The sequence below is a fragment of the Takifugu flavidus genome, chromosome 13, assembly GCF_003711565.1.
Source record: "Takifugu flavidus isolate HTHZ2018 chromosome 13, ASM371156v2, whole genome shotgun sequence".
In the NCBI taxonomy this organism is placed as follows: Eukaryota; Metazoa; Chordata; class Actinopteri; order Tetraodontiformes; family Tetraodontidae; genus Takifugu; species Takifugu flavidus.
The window spans coordinates 10,641,491-10,662,614 of NC_079532.1; the positions used below are offsets into that span (position 1 = coordinate 10,641,491).

The 21,124-nt window shown below is 47.4% G+C and overlaps 2 protein-coding genes and 1 long non-coding RNA gene across 6 annotated transcripts; 1 reads left to right on the forward strand and 2 right to left on the reverse strand.

Annotated features, from left to right (window-relative positions):
• Positions 1-11,070: 11,070 nt before the first annotated feature.
• Positions 11,071-11,946, reverse strand: LOC130536469 (cytochrome c oxidase subunit 8B, mitochondrial). The gene is made up of 2 exons (XM_057052467.1): positions 11,691-11,946; positions 11,071-11,248 (listed from the first exon to the last, which is right to left on the reverse strand). The coding sequence occupies exons 1-2, from the start codon at positions 11,796-11,798 to the stop codon at positions 11,153-11,155; spliced, it is 204 nt and encodes a 67-aa protein (XP_056908447.1). The 5' UTR covers positions 11,799-11,946; the 3' UTR covers positions 11,071-11,152.
• Positions 11,947-11,953: 7 nt separating this feature from the next.
• On the forward strand, positions 11,954-16,191 carry LOC130536476 (uncharacterized). The gene is made up of 2 exons (XR_008953348.1): positions 11,954-12,199; positions 15,011-16,191. It is a non-coding gene; the product is annotated as an uncharacterized LOC130536476 (long non-coding RNA).
• Positions 12,195-15,623, reverse strand: wu:fa25f02 (translation initiation factor IF-2). 4 transcript variants are annotated; one of them, XM_057052395.1, is made up of 6 exons: positions 15,515-15,532; positions 14,416-14,678; positions 14,046-14,126; positions 13,986-14,006; positions 13,792-13,908; positions 12,195-13,658 (listed from the first exon to the last, which is right to left on the reverse strand). In XM_057052395.1, exons 2-6 carry the CDS (start codon positions 14,525-14,527, stop codon positions 13,006-13,008), a joined length of 984 nt encoding a protein of 327 aa, XP_056908375.1. In that variant the 5' UTR covers positions 14,528-14,678; positions 15,515-15,532; the 3' UTR covers positions 12,195-13,005. The 4 variants fall into 4 exon arrangements, with proteins under 4 accessions (XP_056908375.1, XP_056908374.1, XP_056908373.1 ...); XM_057052394.1 differs by having other exon boundaries at positions 13,986-14,126; XM_057052393.1 differs by having other exon boundaries at positions 12,195-14,006.
• Positions 16,192-21,124: the final 4,933 nt, after the last annotated feature.

Here is a 21,124-nt window from a genome sequence, read left to right on the forward strand (position 1 = left end):
CATCAGGAGGAAAACAGCATCTGGTCCACGAGGAGGCATTGTAATAAACCAGCATCTGGTTTAGGAGGAGGTGGTTGAGACCACACTGGTTTGCAGCAGAGCGGATGGACCAGGCTCATCTGTTGCTCCCCACTGGTTCTGCCCTTGGCCAAGGTCATCAAAGGAACACATGCTGCCAGCTGTGTGGTCTTTGTCTGTAACGCCTGGTACCGAGCCCTCTTTACAACACGCACCTCCTCTACTTTCTTAACGTCGCGTTTCGGTTCTGGATCGACCTTGGGCCTCTGCTGGTCACCCGATGCCTCATTCACCACGAAGGCAACGGACGGTGGCCCAACGAGAGTTGACCGGACTGGTTTGGACCCATCTGGAGCGTTTTGCTCTCCGCCTGCGATCAGTCTGGGCAGTGCCACACAAGGATCTGATTCAAGGGTGGGCGTCGGCACCGTGTTTTTGGTTCCTAAAAACCTCAGTTTCTTCATGCTGGGTTCTTGCGGAGGTGCGCTGCCTGAGCTCCGCCGTCACCTTGCTCCGTCTACCGCAGGGCGGCGTGACAGGCTGCTGCTGTCACTCCGCTGGCCAGAAGTCTTCTTCACGCTAAAGCAGCACCCCATCGTCTGGAGGGATCGAAGAATGAGGCGCAGTTCTTAATTCTGGATCAAAAATCGACTCAACTGGAGAGAGATGAGTTGTCTTCGTGTAATAGTGGCTTAACCTTAACGATTAATGTATGTGATACTTAACTATTAAGTTTTTTGTTATAAGATTATCAAAGCTCAACGGCTTTGAGTCAAAGTCACCTATTGTGACTCACAACCCAAAATGGAGTTTTATCTGTTTTGATCTCACAAAAATAATCTCCCTTAAGTGTTATAAATGCTGTGCTTTTTATCCAAGCCAAAAATGTAGAGTGGGTTAAATTGCTGTATATATGACTTACTGTATATTTTGTCATGGAAATGATTACATTTTGCGATTTTAAATCACCGTGTCCCAAATTATTACGCAAATATTTTGCTACGATTCTTCTGCGGTGGCGATGGAACCCTTAGGTATTAAATTGAATATTAAACATCTTGACGGCTCGTTACAGTCCAACATTGGAGCCCTTCTTTGATAGCAGCTTCACAACGCTCGTATCCCTCTTTTGCAAAGACTGGATGCCAAAAATGTACCGACCTTTCATCTTCAGGTGGGTTTTTGGTTCTGTGGTTCAAAAACCTGACAGGAAACACAAGTTTATCAAGTATTTGTCATAGCAGGAGTGCTACATGCCGAGTCAGACAGCCTTCGTGGACGTGTTTTAGTCTTTAGGCCGGTGTCTTCCTCTTGGACCGAAGTTAAAAGACTGACGCTCCCTAGACTTGGAACGTCTGTACTCCAGGAATTGTTCGTATGATGAGCAAAGTTTCTCTGCAACGCCAAGTTTATAGAAAGTTAGCAGCCGTTTACCAATAGCACCCTTCACATTGATTCACGTACTTCAGATCGCCATGGCGATGCTACACTTACTTTGTTTGGAATTATCAGGCTTGTTTCCAGCTTTGTAAAAGTGTTTTGCACCTCTCGGCCACCGTAAGAACCGCATCAGCATCGGCTGTTCAACAAAATGCTCTCGTTCCACCAGAACTGAACCTTGGAGACGTCGGGGAACACAGTCGTGGATGGAGTCACTCACCTGAGATGCTTTTGAATCACCGCACTCCAAACTGTAATCTAGATGCGCTAACGACAGTAACCTGTATTTCCCCTAGAGGGAGACATTTCCCGCCAAATCTGTGGTCCCCATCAAAAATGATGTTTGCGTTTGGACCCAACAAAGGAAACTGTAGCAGCACATATATGATCACTTCTTGCTTTAGATGTTTGTAGGAACTTAAGTTCTTGTAAACAGTTCTTGAATTTCTGTTTATCCTTTCTAGCTGGTCTTCCTCTTTAATCCGAGTTTCCTACATTTTTTTTTGGGGGTAAAATTTGCTTCGAAACCAAATAAAAGTTTTGTGCACCTATATAAAGGATAACCTGTTGTGCGGTTTATTTTTAACTAAACGACATTTGTTTAAAAAAAAAAATTTTGAAGCGTTTCCGCGTGCGTGGGTCACAGATCACGCGAATCCACAAGCAAAAAGCTCGTGATACGCACGAGGCAACATGGTCATCAGTGTAGTTTGTCAACTTAAAAATGAGTAAAAACACGATTGCTTTCCTGATAAACCTTATAAGTTTTAAGTCTTGATAAAGTCTCGCAACTTTAAACGTTTCCTTGGCTGTTGTGCTGCATGATGTGGGCGGGGCCTAGGTTGAGGGATGAGAGAGAGCTTCTATTGGTCGGTTTGAATCAGCTCCCGCGGGCTTCCTCTTCTGACCACGCCCACATTTCCCCCTTCGGTTAAACTACCGAGAGCGGAAAGTCTGTTACAGTTTGACATTGTATTGGTTCCCCAAAGTAAGGAACTAAATAGCTTAGCATAGGCTATAGCCTGTCTGCAACGACAAGAGAAAAACTGCAGAATACACTTTAGTACTGTTCAGTCATATATACATGCATCAGTGACACACCTGTACCGGGACATTCTGCACACATTCATGTTTAAAATGGTGTTTAAACACTCATCAAAGTCAGTGTTTTCAGATTCTGTGATTTCACACTGGACAGAATGTGAATGAGGTACATCAACATCCAAAGCACTGCTGATTAACTCAAATAAAAGCCTAACAAACTCAGTATTAACATTAGATAAAAAAAAGATGCAAACAAACATATTACTCAGTGCTTTTTAATAGAAGAAAGCAGAATTAAAACCATCAATTACGCAGCTGTGTTAAAAGAAACACACTTCAGAGAGGAGCTTTAGGTCTGTGCTGCAGCACATTTAAACAGACACAGGTCACCCTGTGATCATGGAGGTCAAATTAAAAACAGAAATAAACCAAACTAGAGAGCAACAACTCACAGACTATTTCATGCTTTAAAAAAAGAGAAGTCTTAAAGTTGTGTTTAAAGTCCACCAGAATACAGTAGACCTGGTTTCCATCCCTACAACCACCCTGGATGAATTATTGACCCCCGTGTTCTCCAGCTGGGACACAGGGAGGCGTCCTACAAATCCACAACATGGCAAATAATGGCCAGAGAATCGGTTCCGCAGCTGTTGGGGCTCCTTGTTGGTAAGGTGACAGCTATTCAGACCAACATCTGGATTGCTGCACACTGCAGGTTTCTGGTTGGGGCTGGAAGACGCACCGGGTCGCTGACACAATGTGGAACATGATGTCTGTGGGAACGCAGCCCAGAGCGTGCCCCTGGCTCTGGCCCTGGCCCGTCTGCTCCTCGGACCCAGTTTGATACGGGGCTCAGGGAGGGGGAGGTCGGCAACATCTCCCCGCAGCTCTGACACCACTTCCTTCATCTTTCCCCTGCTGTCGCCCCCTTCAGCCATCACGGGCTGCTCGAGATGGCTGGAGTGAACCAAGTATGATGGACTGCAAGCATCTCTACAAGCACCAGGGGGCAAAGTTTGAGTACCGACGTCCTGACGGCCAGTTCTCAGGGTGCCGAGGTCTTCAGGTGCGTCAGTTAAGCGAGTGGGACCATCGCTCATCTCATTATGACACACGTCTAACTCTGGTCCAGGAGGAGGTGGTTGGAAATCAGCCTCTGGTCCAAGAGGAGGTGGTTGGAAATCAGCCTCTGGTCCAGGAGGAGGTGGTTGGAAATCATAGTGTGGTCCAGGATGAGGTGGTAATAAATCATAGTATGGTCCAGGATGAGGTGGTAATAAAGCATAGTCTGGCCCAGGAGGAGGTGGTAATAAAGCATAGTCTGGTCCACAAGGAGGTATTGTCATAAACCAGCAGCTGGTCCACAAGGAGGTATTGTAATAAACCGGCATCTGGTCCACAAGGAGGTATTGTAAAAAACCAGCATCTGGTCCAGGAGGAGGTGGTAGGAAATCATAATCTGGTCCAGGAGGAGGTGGTAATAAATCATAGTCTGGTCCAGGCGGAGGTGGTAATAAATCATAGCCTGGTCCAGGAGGAGGTGTAAATAAATCACAGTCTGGTCCAGGAGGTGTTGGTAATAAACCATCGTCTAGTCCAGGAGGAGGTATTGTAATAAACCAGCAGCTGGTACAGGAGGAGGTATTGTAATAAACCAGCATCTGGTCCACAAGGAGGTATTGTAATAAATCAGCATCTGGTCCAGGAGGAGGTAGTAATAAACCATAGTCTGGTCCAAGAGGAGGTAGTAATAAACCATAGTCTGGTCCAGGAAGTGTTGGTAATGAACCATAGTCTGGTCCAGGAAGTGTTGGCAATAAACTATAGTCTGGTCCAGGCGGAGGTGGTAATAAATCATAGCCTGGTCCAGGAGGAGGTGTAAATAAATCACAGTCTGGTCCAGGCGGAGGTGGTAATAGACTATATTCTGGTCCAGGAAGTGTTGGTAATAAAGCATAGTCTGGTCCAGGAGGAGGTGGTAATAGACTATAGTCTGGTCCAGGAGGAGGTGGTAATAGACTATAGTCTGGTCCAGGAGGTGTTGGTAATAAACCATCGTCTGGTCCAGGAGGAGGTATGGTAATACACCAGCAGCTGGTCAAGGAGGAGGTGTAAAAAACCAGCATCTGGTCCACGAGGAGGCATTGTAATAAACCAGCATCTGGTTTAGGAGGAGGTGTTGAGACCACGCTGGTTTGCAGCAGAGCGGATGGACCAGGCTCATCTGTTGCTCCCCACTGGCTCTGCCCTTGGCCAAGGTCATCAAAGGAACACATGCTGCAGCAGCTGTGGGTCTTTGTCTGTAACGCCTGGTACCGAGGCCTCTTTACAACACGCACCTCCTCTACTTTCTTAACATCGCGTTTCGGTTCTGGATCGACCTTCGACCTCTGCTGGTCACCCGACGCCTCATTCACCACGAAGGCAACGGACGGTGGCCCAACGAGAGTTGACCGGACCGGTTTGGACCCATCTGGAGCGTTTTGCTCTCCGCCTGCGATCAGTCTGGGCAGCGCCACACGAGGATCTGATTCAAGGGTGGGATCGACACCGTGTGTTGGGTTCCTAAAAACCTCAGTTTCCTCATGCTGGGTTCTTGCGGAGGTGCGCTGCCTGAGCTCCGCCGTCACCTTGCTCCGTCTACCGTAGGGCGGGGAGCGTGACAGGCTGCTGCTGTCACTCGCTGGCCAGAAGTCTTCTTCACGCTAAAGCAGCACCCCATCGTCTGGAGGGATCGAAGAATGAGGCACAGTTCTTAATTCTGGATCAAAAATCGACTCAATTGGAGAGAGATGAGTTGTCTTCGTGTAATAGTGGCTTAACCTTAACGATTAATGTATGTGATACTTAACTATTAAGTTTTTTGTTATAAGATTATCAAAGCTCGACGGCTTTGAGTCAAAGTCACCTATTGTGACTCACAACCCAAAATGGAGTTTTATCTGTTTTGATCTCGCAAAAATAATCTCCTTTGAAGTGATAAACCCGCTGTGCTTTGCATCAAAGTTCTGGATGCTTCCGAAAACATGGATATGGAGACATAAATAAATTTTAAAAAGACTAATTCTGATTTCAATGTCAAATAAGTTAATAACTACAAAGCAGGCGGATGTGGGACGACTGGGAACACATTAGCAACTCCTAAAATTGAAAGCACACATTAGCAACCCCACATGTGTGTTGGGTTAAATTTGTCTCAACAATAACTGTAAATGTCCAGAGATGATTACAGCTCTTCATAGATTTACACACGAGTTTTGCTGTCCACAAATATAAATCACGAATTTGTAATCTGTGTGCTGGTTTTTACAATAAATGTGTTTGTAAATAATTAAACCACAGTTGTAGATATTGCTTTATCCATTTTTAACTAAATGACATTTGTTTTGACAAAAAGTTTGTATCACGATCACGCGAATCCACAAGCAAAAAGCTCGTGATACGCACGAGGCAACACGGTCATCAGTGTAGTTTGTCAACTTGAAAATGAGTAAAAACACGATCGCTTTCCTGATAAACCTTATACGTTTAAAGTCCTTATAAAGTCTCGCAACTTTAAACGTTTCCTTGGCTGTTGTGATGCATGATGTGGGCGGGGCCTAGGTTGAGGGATGAGAGAGAGCTTCTATTGGTCGGTTTGAATCAGCTCCCGCGGGCTTCCTCTTCTGGCCACGCCCACATTCCCCCTTTCGGCTAAACTACCGAGAGCGGAAAGTCTGTTACAGTTTGACATTGTATTGGTTCCCAAAGTAAGGAACTAAATAGCTTAGCATAGGCTATAGCCTGTCTGCTACGACAAGAGAAAAACTGCAGAATACACTTTAGTACTGTTCAGTCATATATACATGCATCAGTGACACACCTGTACCGGGACATTCTGCACACATTCATGTTTAAAATGGTGTTTAAACACTCATCAAAGTCAGTGTTTTCAGATTCTGTGATTTCACACTACATCCAAAGCACTCCTGATTAACTAAAAAAAAAAGCCTAACAAACTCAGTATTAACATTAGATTAATAAAGATGCAAACAGACATATTACTCAGAGCTTTTTAATAGAAGAAAGCAGAATTAAAACCATTAATTGCGCAGCGGTGTTAAAAGAAACACACTTCAGAGAGGAGCTTTAGGTCTGTGCTGCAGCACATTTAAACAGACACAGGTCACCCTGTGATCATGGAGGTCAAATTAAAAACAGAAATAAACCAAACTAGAGAACAACAACTCACAGACTATTCCATGCTTTAAAAAAATAGAAGTCTTAAAGTTGTGTTTAAAGTCCACCAGAATACAGTAGACCTGGTTTCCATCCCTACAACCAAACTGGATGAATTATTGACCCCCGTGTTCTCCAGCTGGGACACAGGGAGGCGTCCTACAAATCCACAACATGGCAAATAATGGCCAGAGAATCGGTTCCGCAGCTGCTGGGGCTCCTTGTTGGTAAGGTGACAGCTATTCAGACCAACATCTGGATTGCTGCACACTGCAGGTTTCTGGTTGGGGCTGGAAGACGCACCGGGTCGCTGACACAATGTGGAACATGATGTCTGTGGGAACCCAGCCCAGAGCGTGCCCCTGGCCCTGGCCCTGGCCCGTCTGCTCCTCGGACCCAGTTTGATACGGGGCTCAGGGAGGGGGAGGTCGGCAACATCTCCCCGCAGCTCTGACACCACTTCCTTCATCTTTACCCCGCTGTCGCCCCCTTCAGCCATCACGGGCTGCTCGAGACGGCTGGAGTGAACCAAGTATGATGGACTGCAAGCATCTCTACAAGCACCAGGGGGCAAAGTTTGAGTACCGACGTCCTGACGGCCAGTTCTCAGGGTGCCGAGGTCTTCAGGTGCGTCAGTTAAGCGAGTGGGACCATCGCTCGTCTCATTATGACACACGTCTAACTCTGGTCCAGGAGGAGGTGGTAATAAATCAGCCTCTGGTCCAGGAGGAGGTGGTTGGAAATCAGCCTCTGGTCCAGGAGGAGGTGGTTGGAAATCAGCCTCTGGTCCAGGAGGAGGTGGTTGGAAATCATAGTGTGGTCCAGGATGAGGTGGTAATAAAGCATAGTATGGTCCAGGAAAAGGTGGTAATAAAGCATAGTCTGGTCCAGGCGGAGGTGGTAATAAATCATAGTATGGTCCAGGATGAGGTGGTAATAAAGCATAGTCTGGCCCAGGAGGAGGTATTGTCATAAACCAGCAGCTGGTCCACAAGGAGGTATTGTAATAAACCGGCATCTGGTCCACAAGGAGGTATTGTAATAAACCAGCATCTGGTCCAGGAGGAGGTGGTAGGAAATCATAATCTGGTCCAGGCGGAGGTGGTAATAAATCATAGTCTTGTCCAGGAAGGGTTGGTAATAAACTATAGTCTGGTCCAGGAGGTGTTGGTAATAAACCATCGTCTAGTCCAGGAGGAGGTATTGTAATAAACCAGCAGCTGGTACAGGAGGAGGTATTGTAATAAACCAGCATCTGGTCCACAAGGAGGTATTGTAATAAATCAGCATCTGGTCCAGGGGGAGGTAGTAATAAACCATAGTCTGGTCCAGGAAGTGTTGGTAAGAAACAATAGTCTGGTCCAGACGGAGGTGGTAATAAATCATAGTCTGGTCCAGGAAGTGTTGGTAAGAAACAATAGTCTGGTCCAGACGGAGGTGGTAATAAAGCATAGTCTGGTCCAGGAGGTGTTGGTAATAAACCATCGTCTGGTCCAGGAGGAGGTATGGTAATAAACCAGAAGCTGGTCAAGGAGGAGGTGTAAAAAACCAGCATCTGGTCCACGAGGAGGCATTGTAATAAACCAGCATCTGGTTTAGGAGGAGGTGTTGAGACCACGCTGGTTTGCAGCAGAGCGGATGGACCAGGCTCATCTGTTGCTCCCCACTGGCTCTGCCCTTGGCCAAGGTCATCAAAGGAACACATGCTGCAGCAGCTGTGGGTCTTTGTCTGTAACGCCTGGTACCGAGCCCTCTTTACAACACGCACCTCCTCTACTTTCTTAACATCGCGTTTCGGTTCTGGATCGACCTTCGGCCTCTGCTGGTCACCCGACGCCTCATTCACCACGAAGGCAACGGACGGTGGCCCAACGAGAGTTGACCGGACTGGTTTGGACCCATCTGGAGCGTTTTGCTCTCCACCTGCGATCAGTCTGGGCAGCGCCACACGAGGTTCTGACTCAAGGGTGGGATCGACACCGTGTTTTGGGTTCCTAAAAACCTCAGTTTCCTCATGCTGGGTTCTTGCGGAGGTGCGCTGCCTGAGCTCCGCCGTCACCTTGCTCCGTCTACTGCAGGGCGGGGAGCGTGACAGGCTGCTGCTGTCACTCCGCTGGCCAGAAGTCTTCTTCACGCTAAAGCAGCACCCCATCGTCTGGAGGGATCGAAGAATGAGGCACAGTTCTTAATTCTGGATCAAAAATCGACTCAATTGGAGAGAGATGAGTTGTCTTCATGTAATAGTGGCTTAACCTTAACGATTAATGTATGTGATACTTAACTATTAAGTTTTTTGTTATAAGATTATCAAAGCTCAACGGCTTTGAGTCAAAGTCACCTATTGTGACTCACAACCCAAAATGGAGTTTTATCTGTATTGATCTCGCAAAAATAATCTCCCTTAAGTGTTATAAACGTTGTGCTTTGCATCAAAGCCAAAAATGTAGAGTGGGTTAAATTGCTGCATATGTGACCTACTGTATATTTTGTCATGGAAATGATTACATTTTGCGATTTTAAATCACCGTGTCCCAAATTATTACGCAAATATTTTGCTACGATTCTTCTGCGATGGCGATGGAACCCTTAGGTATTAAATTGAATGTTAAACATCTTGACGGCTCGTTACAGTCCAACATTGGAGCCCTTCTTTGATAGCAGCTTCACAATAAAAAAATAAAAAATAGCGGTAAGAAAGAGAAGAAAATAAGAGAAGAGATAACAGAAAATACAAAAATGTAGCGACAATCTGGAGAAAAGTGGGTTTTTTATACAAACAGTTATTTTCTGTATAAAAATTAAATTTGGTGTTCAAAAAGTCTTCAAAAAGACTTGAGTCTTGAAAAAGAGGGGGTCGTCTTATAATCAGGGATGTCTTATTTTCAGGCCAATACGGATTTTCAGATCGCGACGGCGATGCTACACTTACTTTGTTTGGAATTATCAGGCTTGGTTCCAGCTTTGTAAAAGTGTTTTGCACCTCTCGTTCACCGTAAGAACCGCATCAGCATCGGCTGTTCAACAAAATGCTCTCGTTCCTCCAGAACTGAACCTTGGAGACGTCGGGGAACACAGTTGTGGATGGAGTCACTCACCTGAGATGCTTTTGAATCACCGCACTCCAAACTGTAATCTAGATGCGCTAACGACAGTAACCTGTATGTCCACTAGAGGGAGACATTTCCCGCCAATTCTGTGGTCCCCGTCAAAAATGATGTTTCCGTTTGGACCCAACAAAGGAAACTGTAGCAGCACATCACTTCCTGCTTTAGATGTTTGTAGGAACTTAAGTTCTTGAAAACAGTTCTTGAATTTCTGTTTATCCTTTCTAGCTGGTCTTCCTCTTTAATCCGAGCTCCCTACATTTTTTTTTACTGTAAGTAACAGATTTAAAACTTTGGGTAAAATTTGCTTTGAAACCAAATAAAAGTTTTGTGCACCTACATAAAGGATCACCTGTTGTGCGGCTTTATGTGTAAAACGGAAAATTCCAACACTATATCTGCAAGTTCCAAACAACAAAGAACAAGTCCAAAGCAGCTGCACCTCCCGATGAAGAGCAAAGGAGATAAAGTTGTTGTTGCGTCCTTTGAGACGTGCAGTTATCTCCAGAACTACTTGTCCCCTTGGTTCTTTTCAGGAACATAACCCAGAGGTCCGGCAGCGTAAAGCTGCATTTCCAGATGTTGCCCCCCAGGTCAGCTGGGGAAGTGCTGTTTTTAGCCCCAGCACCTGGTTTCAAGGGGTACTTTTCACTCTGAGGGGGTGATTATGGAGATTAATTGAATCTTAGCCACATTTAAGTCTCTGAAATACTCAAAATAAATATAAATGCTGCTCAAATCACTTTAAAAACAAACAGACATGGGCGTTCCATAAAAAAAAGATTATTTTTTTACATTTTAGGTTTTCAAGACACGTTTTCAACCCTAAAGGGAAGAAATATTTTTGGCCAACTTTATTTTTTGTAATTTAAAGGAATGTAAAATCGTGTTATCTATCAGAATGCCTGAAAGGGCGATCAGTAGTTTTACTTTGTAGTGTCGTATTTTGTCGCCTCCCTGTGGTGATAGTGTGAACTACAACTACGGGCCGTTTTTTTTTTTTTTTTTTTTTTTTTAAATAGTCTCATCACTACTTATTAACATAGATATTATTTTGAAAGGTGATATCTGCTTTACTCCTGTTTATATTTGGACGGTGATAACCTGCAGTCTACTCATTTTATGTAATTAAATTTCTTCTGAAGGTACTTTTAAATCCAGGAAATAAAGCATCGCCTATAGAATCTATAGCGTCGGCTTCAACTATGAAACACATCCAGTGGACAAAAGAGTCTGATCACCGTGGTTTGAACAGATTTGATGATGTATTTTACTGTAAAGGGCAGAAATATCCGTCTGAAGTGCGGCAGCGCTTGTTGTGCGTCCTCCTACACCTTCTTCTTATAGTCCTCCAGGTGAGACAGGATCCAGCCTGACGGACCCAGGATGGCCACAAACAGCACGGTCATAGCTATGACCTGCTCCTGGGGTGCACACACACAAACCCACAAAGAGAGCTTTATTGATTATGGATTATTGATTAGCTCCATCTCCAAACTTTGATCACAGTTAAAAAGCGGCCGGTTTTCAGTCTTCCAGAACCGAACCGAATCCATCAGAAACATTGTCTCACTTCTGATCTTGACGCTGAAATACGAAACTAAAAGTCCGAGGCCAACTGTGTGTGTGTGTGTGCGTGCGCGCGCTCGTGTGTGTCTACGTGTTGGATCTGAGCGCATTAATGGCGCAACAGTGACGCACTTTAATTAAAGTGAAACATTATTAGTTATCAATTATCAAAGTCTCCGGGGAGGAAAAGCATTTCGGACCGGACCGCGCCAGGTGGTTCTGAACAGATTGTAATCGGATTATTGAGTTCCAGTCATCGGTTTCCTGACAGTCGGGTGCAGATGAACTTGAACTCACCCCTGTGGTCACGTTATGTTTGGCGGGTTTGGAGGTCACGTTCGCCGCGGGGACCAGGTGAGTCCGCAGCGCGCTCCGGAAGAGCCGAGACACGGATGGCAGAGACATTCCGAGGAGGACAGGACAGGACAGACACGGGCGACAGCTCAGGGCGGTTCTGAAGTCAGCACCTGCAGCGCAACTGACACTTTGGCCCCAGTGCGTCTGTGCGCGCGCACGTGTAAGGGGGTGTTGTGATTGGTCGGTGAAGAGGTCAGGTGGGACGGAGGTGTGGGGTCACTAGAGGATGGACCCCGTGGTGCTGGGACCGGAGGAGGATCTCGGAGGTGCTTCAGAGCCTTCAGCCATGAACGTCAACACCAGGAAACATCTGCCCCCCCCTCATCCCCTCTAGTTCTAGAGGTCCAGGAAATGAGTGACTGTATTTCCTTGTGGTGCCGAACAGAACCAACGACTAAAGTGGAATCGGATCACTTCAGTGAAAATGACGTAACAATCCGAAGGTTCTGGTGAGATTCAAATTTAATGGCACATTTCAATACATGCTGCTTTGTGGGTTGGGGCCTGACGACCGCCAAAAGATACAAAAATAATTTTAAATAAAATACATTCGTTTGCTAATTAACGACCAACTCGAAAAAAAAAAAAAAGAGTTTTAATCTTTTTACTCGACATCTCAAATGAGAAACATGAAATAGGTGTCACCAACACTGCCGGCGCCGCCGTCCCAGTCCCAGTTTTTAGTGTAATGAACCGGAGCTGTGACGTCTCTGGTTCTGGTCCGGCTCCTTCCCAGACGGGTCGGCCGCTTTAATCCAGGTGCACCACTTTCAATACAATGTGTTTTACAATCGGAATCAAACCATCAACCTATTGATCAGCAGAGGATCCCCTGTCCAGCTGTCACCATGGTCGTTGCCACGGTAACAACCGGCAGGTTCCCCCCATGGTACCGTCTGACCGCTCCTGCAACAGAAGCTACATTTATGAAATGTTTCCTCTTTACATGAAATGTGATCAGAATGTTCCAGAAGCCCTTTGAGGCAGGAAAGACGTTGAAATGTTTTCGGAATCTGTGCAAAAAAAATCGTCGGGAAAACGGAGAAAACTGAAACCGGAACCCTGAATAAGAGTCGGAAATGTGAGGAGACCCGTTTGGCACAGCTTAACTAGCTTAACTAGTGTTGATACAACTCAACACGTGGCCACAATAGACCCGTTTGGAAGTGACCGAAACGCTCCGTCGGCGTGTTGCGAATGTTCTCGTCTCGCGGTGGCGCCGCAGGAGCGGAGCGGCGGCGAGCGTCCGCCAGCCTCACACGCCCGAGTCGTACATCCCATTGATCAGGTAGTCCACCTGGGTGTAGTCCTTCCTCCTGTAGCTCTCGTAGGCCTGCGAAACAAACACAGCCACGGAGACCAAGAAGAAGATGAGTCCGAACAGAACAATGGCCAACAGAGACGCCGTGTCCACCAGCTGTCGGGTCAGCGCCGCCCCCGCCACTTCTACCGCTGCAACCTTCGTGCCCGAGACCGCTGGCTCAGCGGGGGTGCTGCCCCCACGGGGGGCAGTTGTGGCGGCAGTTGTGGCAGCTGGTGATGCAGGTGAAGGGGAGGTCCGGTCGGGCGATGGCGCCGGACCCGAGGAGGCTGCTGACAACGCTGTCGTCTTTAGGAACGTGGCTGTGCTGACAGAGGTGGTGGCGCCACCTGCTGGCGGCAGCGTGGAGGTTCCTGGGGTGCTGGGCTCAGCCGGAGGTTCTGACGTGTGTTCCTGCCGGGAAAGTGTTGTCGCTGCAGCAGAGTTTGTCTTTGTTGTTGCCACAGAGGACGACCCAACGGTGCTGACCGTTTCTGGAGGGGTTCCTAATGCAGTAGTGGGACCATGAGTGCCCTGAACCGGCCCGTGGGGGGTGCCAGGAGACAGGGGGGCTGTTGTCTCTGTGGGTCGGGCGAGGGAACCGTTTCCTCCATCCGCCTGGGTGGGTCGGGCGAGCGAACCGTTGCCCCACCGGTCCACCCGCCCCCCCCGCCTGGGTGGGTCGGGCGAGCGAACCGTTGCCTCCATCCGCCTGGGTGGGTCGGGCGAGCGAACCGTTGCCTCCATCCGCCTGGGTGGGTCGGGCGAGCGAACCGTTGCCTCCACCCGCCTGGGTGGGTCGGGCGAGCGAACCGTTGCCTCCACCCGCCTGGGTGGGTCGGGCGAGCGAACCGTTGCCTCCATCCGCCTGGGTGGGTCGGGCGAGCGAACCGTTGCCTCCACCCGCCTGGGTGGTCGGGCGAGCGAACCGTTGCCTCCACCCGCCTGGGTGGGTCGGGCGAGCGAACCGTTGCCTCCACCCGCCCGGGTGGGTGGGTGCACAGACGGAGAAGGTCTGGTGACCTCTGTAGACCTGGTGGAGGAGTGGGCAGCTGGTGTGTTCGCACTAGCCGGACCTGAGGAAACCAAAGAATGAAGGTGAAGAACAAACATGTGACATCAGGGGCAAAGATATTCTCAGATCACTAATTTACCGACTTTAAGCTATCGATCTGGATCTTATCGATCCACAGCGATTTGTGGGCGAGTCAGCAGGACTGAAGCCGGTCTGAGCAACAACTAGCTTAGATTTGCTTCAGTCGTTCCACTTTTACCGAGAGGACATAGAGGAACTTAGCTCTGCGTTTAGACACGTGACAAGAAGTGATGGTCCATCAGCATTTAGTTCCACATCCTCACACTCACATGTAGGACATTTAGTCTGTGGGTCCTCTTGCAACATGACGGGGGTGGAGAACACGATGAGGAGCAACAGGAGGTGGAGGAAGGCAACGGGTGCAAAAGGACTCACGGACATGTTGGTCTGGTGGTGGGTTTGGGATTACAGTTCTCTCACACACACACATACACCCACACACACCCTTCAGAGGACACACACGCCTACATTGATACAGGCACACGAGACTCACACAGAGGGGCAACACGAGCGACAGTTGAACTCCCACATTCTGTACAAAACACAAAACACAAATATATCAGATAAAAGGGAAATATTCAGGAATATTCGTGACAAAGTAACTCGATGTGACGGGACTCATCTCGGTCCCGCTGACACACCTAAATGGATCGATGAGCTGAATGAACCAGAACCAGCGTGGATTTATTCTTGGTCACGGACACAGCTGTTAGTTCTATGTTTGGAATCTTTAGGAACATATCCTACATATTTATTGAAGGATCGTCAGGCTCGGCTGGAAGCTCGGGACCTGCTGCTCTTCAGTCCCGGAATCGATGTTTATTCTGATAGAATTTTAAGACCTTCTTATCTTTCCGTTCACAGCGTTTGTAAAGGAGCTGCTTTCACCTCACAGACACCTGCCCCAAAGGCAAACACCAAGAAGGGATCAAAGATCATCTTAGACGTCTACGTGGACAAGCACCGGGACCAGGAAGTCCCAGGAAGTTTCACTGGGCCGCAACTATTTGGACTCAAGACACCATCAATAAAATGACTCAAGCTGGGAAGTTTGCGACTCTGTTACCGCATTAAATAAGATGTTTGTTTGGCGCATTTGCGGCACATTTACACCTACAAAGACGAAGAATGTGGAAGATTTAGTAGCACCGGTTCGGATCGGTTGTCTGGTATAAACGGGTTTAAAGATGAACAACTCTAAGGACGTTACATTCAAGGAAAACACAGAAAAGTACTGCAAAAGAACCAAGTAACGTTAGCTTAAATGTTAGAAAAACGCCACGAAAGCTGGTGTAAAAGGTAACAATTTCATACAAGTGCAGTGAATGCGGATAATCTTTATTAGTGCAACACAACTCGGGAACTTACCAGGGAAAAATCGCAGAAACAAATTTCTATTTCTTCTTCTTCCTCCTCCTCCTTCTTCTTCTCCTCCTCTTTCTTCTTCTGCGTTTTCTTCTTCTCCTCCTGCTTCTTCTTCTGGAAATTAGTGGCGTATCTCAGTCCATTTGTGAGTCCTCTATCGCCACCTGCTGACCGGGAGTGTGAACAGCCTGTCCGTATCATACAACTAAATCCGACGGAATCAAAACAAACTAATAACAAATAAAAAAAGGAAACAAAGACGACACAAAGAATGATGGAGACTCCAAACAACTCATATCTCACTTTCAAGTCTTTAAAACTTTAAAACATCCATCGGTCACTGCAGTTCATAGACTTTATCTTTTCATTCCCTCTGTTTCATATTTATTGCATTCCATAATTACATGTGTTACATTTTAAGCAACATAACATCACATTTCAACCCCTTTTGTTAAGCTTTTGGAGGCCCTAAGTGTAATTTTTAATAATAAAAAAATTGACATCAATCTTTACATCCAAAATGCATCAATTCAGTAATAGAAATCCAGCTAGACAGTTCCACACAAGTTGTGCCTACGTGCCATCCTATCCTATCCTATCCTATCCCATCAAGTGACCAGATTATCAGCCTTTCTGGTTTTTGGAATTGAACGGAATAAACTGACTGTTTTAAACCTGAACCATGACTCTGTAACTGACTACTGAGCCTGATGATGCGACCTTTCACAGATCCATGTCCACGTGGTGTCATATGAAGTTGTCAGTCAATGCTAAATATCATTTTACAGGAGTAAGCTGTGCTGTTTCCACCATTGCTTTGTTCAAGAGAACAAAGCTGCAAGTTTTATTGTGGCACAACTGTTACAAAATGGGTTTTAGAGAGGACCCGAGAGCAGACCAGAACACGGTGGTAAGAGAGTCCAAATGAGTTTTATTACAGGGAGGGCAACACAAAGACAAACAGTCCTCTTGGACTGCGGGTAGCTCAGGAGTAGGATCCACACTTCATGGGGTCCAAGACCAGAAGCAGTCCTCCCGGACTGCAGGGAACCCAGGAACCGGATGCAGCATGCTCACCGGTCCAGCAGAACGGCATGGAGACCTTGAGCATGTCAGGAAACAAACAGGGCAGCAACAGAGACAACAAGACACTCCGGCCCTGATGGGCAGGCGCTCCTTCCTTAAGTAGGCAGCCAGGTGGAAATCGCCCACAGGTGCGCCTACCCACAGTACCAGCTGTAGGCAATGAAGCTCCCCAACGCCCCCTGGAGGGGGAAAAAACAGACACCACCCCGGACCCCAACAACAACACTATCATTAAATGAAAAAACTAAACAGGTGTTAACCTCAAAGAGCCTCTCTGCTTTCTCCTTTTGTAGAGGCTAATAAGGTGTCTTCATCATCATCTTGTAATTAAACAGGACCCCTGTGAGTGGTGAGGATGGTGGACAGCTACCCTCAGCCTTTATCCTGTTAATAATGGAGGTTAAATTTGGAGATATTTGGAAAACGCCATCATCGCCATTCCTATATAACAGGCATTTAGGTGTGGCTTTCATTTAGACAACTGTCAGCAACTTTCTGCCTAACAAGCTCTTTTGCTTCTGAGCTGATTCAATGTTGACCTTCACCTCCGCAGCCCGAATGTATCCATCTTCGCTGACATTTAATTTCACAATCTTCCCGACCGGCCATTGGGCTCGTTGCAGTTGAGGATCCACAATCATCACCACAGTTCCTATTTCCAGATTGCTTGTAGGTATGTGCCACTTCTGATGTACTTGCAGGGTTGGCAGATATCCTTTGATGAAACGCGACCAGAAATGGTCTGCGATCATCAGGCTTTGTCGCCATCTTCTTCTGGTGAGGGCATCGGGGACATAGGACACCTGAGGTAATGATGCATCCCGCCGCCCCATCAGCAAAATACTTGGCGTCACTGGATCAGGATCCGCTACATCAGAGGACACGTACCCAAGTGGTTTGGCATTGAGGATTCCTTCAACTTCAATCAAAACGGTAAGTAGCATGTCTTCAGGCACTGCTTGGGCCCCAATCACCACTTGTAAGGCCCTCTTGACTGAGCGAATCTCCCGCTCCCAGATCCCACCAAAGTGTGGGGATGCAGGTGGGTTGAATCTAAATATAATTTGATGTGAAGCTGAACTCTTCTGGAGCTGTGGTTCCATGTCAGCGAAGGCTTCCTTCAGTTCTCTTTCGGCACTTCTGAAGTTTGTTCCTTGATCGGAATAAATTTCTGATGGGGTTCCTTGGCGAGCGATGAATCTCCTCAGAGCCAAAAGAAAGGTGTCTGTGTCCAAGCTATTTATTTGATCTAGATGCACACACCTCGTCGTCAGGCACTTGAAGATCAAGCCCCAGCGCTTCTTGTTACGGTGTCCAACCTTCACTAGATAAGGTCCGAAACAGTCAACTCCCGTGGAGTAGAACGGCGGTTTGAACAGTCGCAAGCGTGCTGCTGGAAGATCAGCCATAAGAGGTACAGTTGGCTTTCCTCTCCATTTCTTGCACTCTGTGCAGGTTCTCTGGATGTGTTTGACCACCTGTCGTCCTTGCAACACCCACTACTGTCGTCGGAGCTCTGCAAACACTTGATCAGACCCCGGATGCAACAGCCGATTGTCCACTTCTCTAATAAGGAACTTCACCCACTTGTGATGAGGTTCCAGAACAATGGGATGAATGTCAACTGGGTGTGGTTCTTCCATGCGTTGGAAGCGGCCTCCAACTCTAATCAATTCGGTTGCCAAGTCCCACTCCGGTGAGAGACAGCTTAGTCGGCTGTTACAAGACACCTGTTTCCCCTTCCGAAGAGCCTTGACCTCATCAGGGAAGCTGTCCACTTGGCAGGTTCTCAAGACTTGTAGTTCAGCATCTCTATAACTTGTGGAAGGTGCCATTGGGTCTTGCAAGACTGACCCAAGCATGGACTGTTGTGTGGCATTCACCACCTCCGACCAGGTCGTGAACTGAGTTGCATCTGAAGTGGTAATTACTTCTGCTGTCTGAGTGAGGCCACAGAATGTGCTCCGCTTGAGTTCTTCAGTACCCTCTTTCTCCAAGTTCATTGAAGCTGAGGGCCAATGTTTGGAAGACTGGTGGGGAAAAACTGGACCCTCTATCCACCGGTTTGGGAGAATAAGTTCACCCACGGTCTTCCCGCGTGTGACATCATCGGCTGGGTTGCTCGGGGAGTCGACATATCTCCACTCATGATTTTGGGTGAGCTCCTGGATGGTCCTCATAAATCTGGGCCTTTACTGGGTCTCTCTTCAGCCGACGTTCAATGTGTAGGCTCCGTATGATGCCATCACGGCCTCCATCGTAGCACGTAGTGGTGGTGCATCCTTCTTGCGAGGCAGAGGCATGGCATATCTACGTGTGTCACCAACCTTCACTCGAACCGTACCTGACTCCAAGGTTTTGATTGCCTCTTGGTCCTGTCGGGAGCGCACTACCAACTTCTCACTTTGGAAAGGCAAGACATCAACCTGCCACAGTCGTTCCACCTGGCGGTATAGGTCATCGGCGAGTGATTGGACGTTGGTGAAGTAGAGGGCCTGTGCTTGAACCTGGTGGGGTGTGAGACCATCTGGTCCTTGCAGCGCCCATCCCAGCTCGGTATTGACGGCAGCTGGTCCTCCAAGTAGGCCTAAGCAGACCTGCTCCTTCGCTGCGATAAGACCTGTATTGTCTGCACCAATCAGGAGAAGGGGATACATCTTGTCAAAGGACTGAATTGGAAGTCCTCGAAGATGGTCGTAGCGCTTCTGCAGGGCTGCCACTGGGTAGGACTGTTCTGTCAAGGACAGGCGACTAGCTGTGAAGGCACCTTGAACTTTGTGTTTCACTTCAGGTTTGGTGGCAGACGATATATGGAAGTCCACTGAGGAGCCCGAAAGGTGTGCAACGTCATGGCGTATCGTTCTCAACGCCATGGACTCTGCTTCACCACTCAGGCCGAGGTAGCGTACTGCTGCAGGGAGTATAATTGTGCGCTCAGCACCGGCGTCCAGGATTGCGTAAGTATGTAGGGTTTTATTGCCATGGCTCACAATGACTGGGACGACCTTTAAGTAAACTTTGCTCGACTGCTTGGCAGGGATAAGAGTGGTCCCAACTGTGGGAGTCGTGAGATACACTTTGGAGCTCGGATTGGCGATTACATGCAGGACCTTTGGGAACAGGTGCATGGCTTCCAGCCGATTGTATCAGCAGTGCTGATATGAGGGCACAAGTTGGTGCAGGTACTGCACTGGGGGTAGTGGACGACTGATGCAAGGCGACGTACCTGTGGCCGATATCACAGGTTGGATGAGACGACTCCGGCGTGCTTGATCCACTGCTGCCGCTGTGCTGCTCCACTTCGTATTCATCTTTGCTGTCTGCAGGAGATGATTCGTCCCTCTTCACAGTTTTAGGCAACTGTTCTGGTGGAGGTGGCCTTCTTTGTCCCACTCCTTGAGTGGTGGACCCCATCTGATGCCCGAACACTGGCTCTGGCTGCCTCATTGTCCAAGTGGTATCGACCGGCGGACTTGATTGCTGCAGCCATTCAGGGTTGGCATTAATTGTCTGGGTTTCCACCAAGGACGGTGGCAGCATTACTTCAAAATCTTGAAGATATGCTGGAGGGCGCCTCCTTCTGGTCGTCTTTGGTGAATCTTCTGAGGCCACTCTCTGCTCTGCCATGTTTTAGCTACTGCAGGTGGGGCTGATCTGGCTCAAAGGACCAAATGTGAGGGATTTAATGCAAATGATGAGAATCCCTCCAATAATTTGCCAGTCTCCTCATCTGCAGTGGGCGCTCTGGTCAGAGAGTCACAGGACAGCAAGAGAGTGCACTCAATGGCTTTATTCAATAACAGGCAGTCAAGTTTGGGTGTGGTATCTGAGATAACAAAGAATGTAGATTCAGGTTTACAGAATGGTTAAATTATACATTTAATGCAAACAAATCACCATCTGAACTCAAAGGAAATTACTTACATGCCACATGGGCATCAACGCATCGCTGGCTGCCTTCTTCAGGAGTCCACAATACAACAGACCAAGAAGAAGAAACAATGGCCGCCAAACCTATTTATAGGGCCCGAGGACCTTCCCAGCTGCCCAGGCACTGCCCGAATAAAATAAAGATAAAAATAAGACAGAACGGGAAAAACAAGGAGGAATTCTATACAGAGTTACTAGAGGAAATTACAAATTGTATGAACAACAACAAAAAAAGATAAAGCAGTGAGAGTTTTGGACCTGAAAAACCTTTTACGCCAACTATCAATAGGGGCTTGGGTTGAACTGTTTAACAGGCAAAAGTTGAAGTTGCAAATAGGTGACCATAAATAAGAGGATATGAACAAAACATGTGGACTGTCACAGTGAGATGGCCACAAGTATTAATAGCATATATCATTGACGTAACAACAAAACAATTGAAATGACACGAATATTTTCTGCCCTGGGGGAAATGTGCAGCAGAAGGTGATGATGATCACAACAGGAGTGAATAAAGTAAGCCGGTTTTAAAGAAATAAAGTATCCTTCTCTTATCTAACTCTAAAAGGGGAAAATTCTTTTAATTTCAATCAAAAT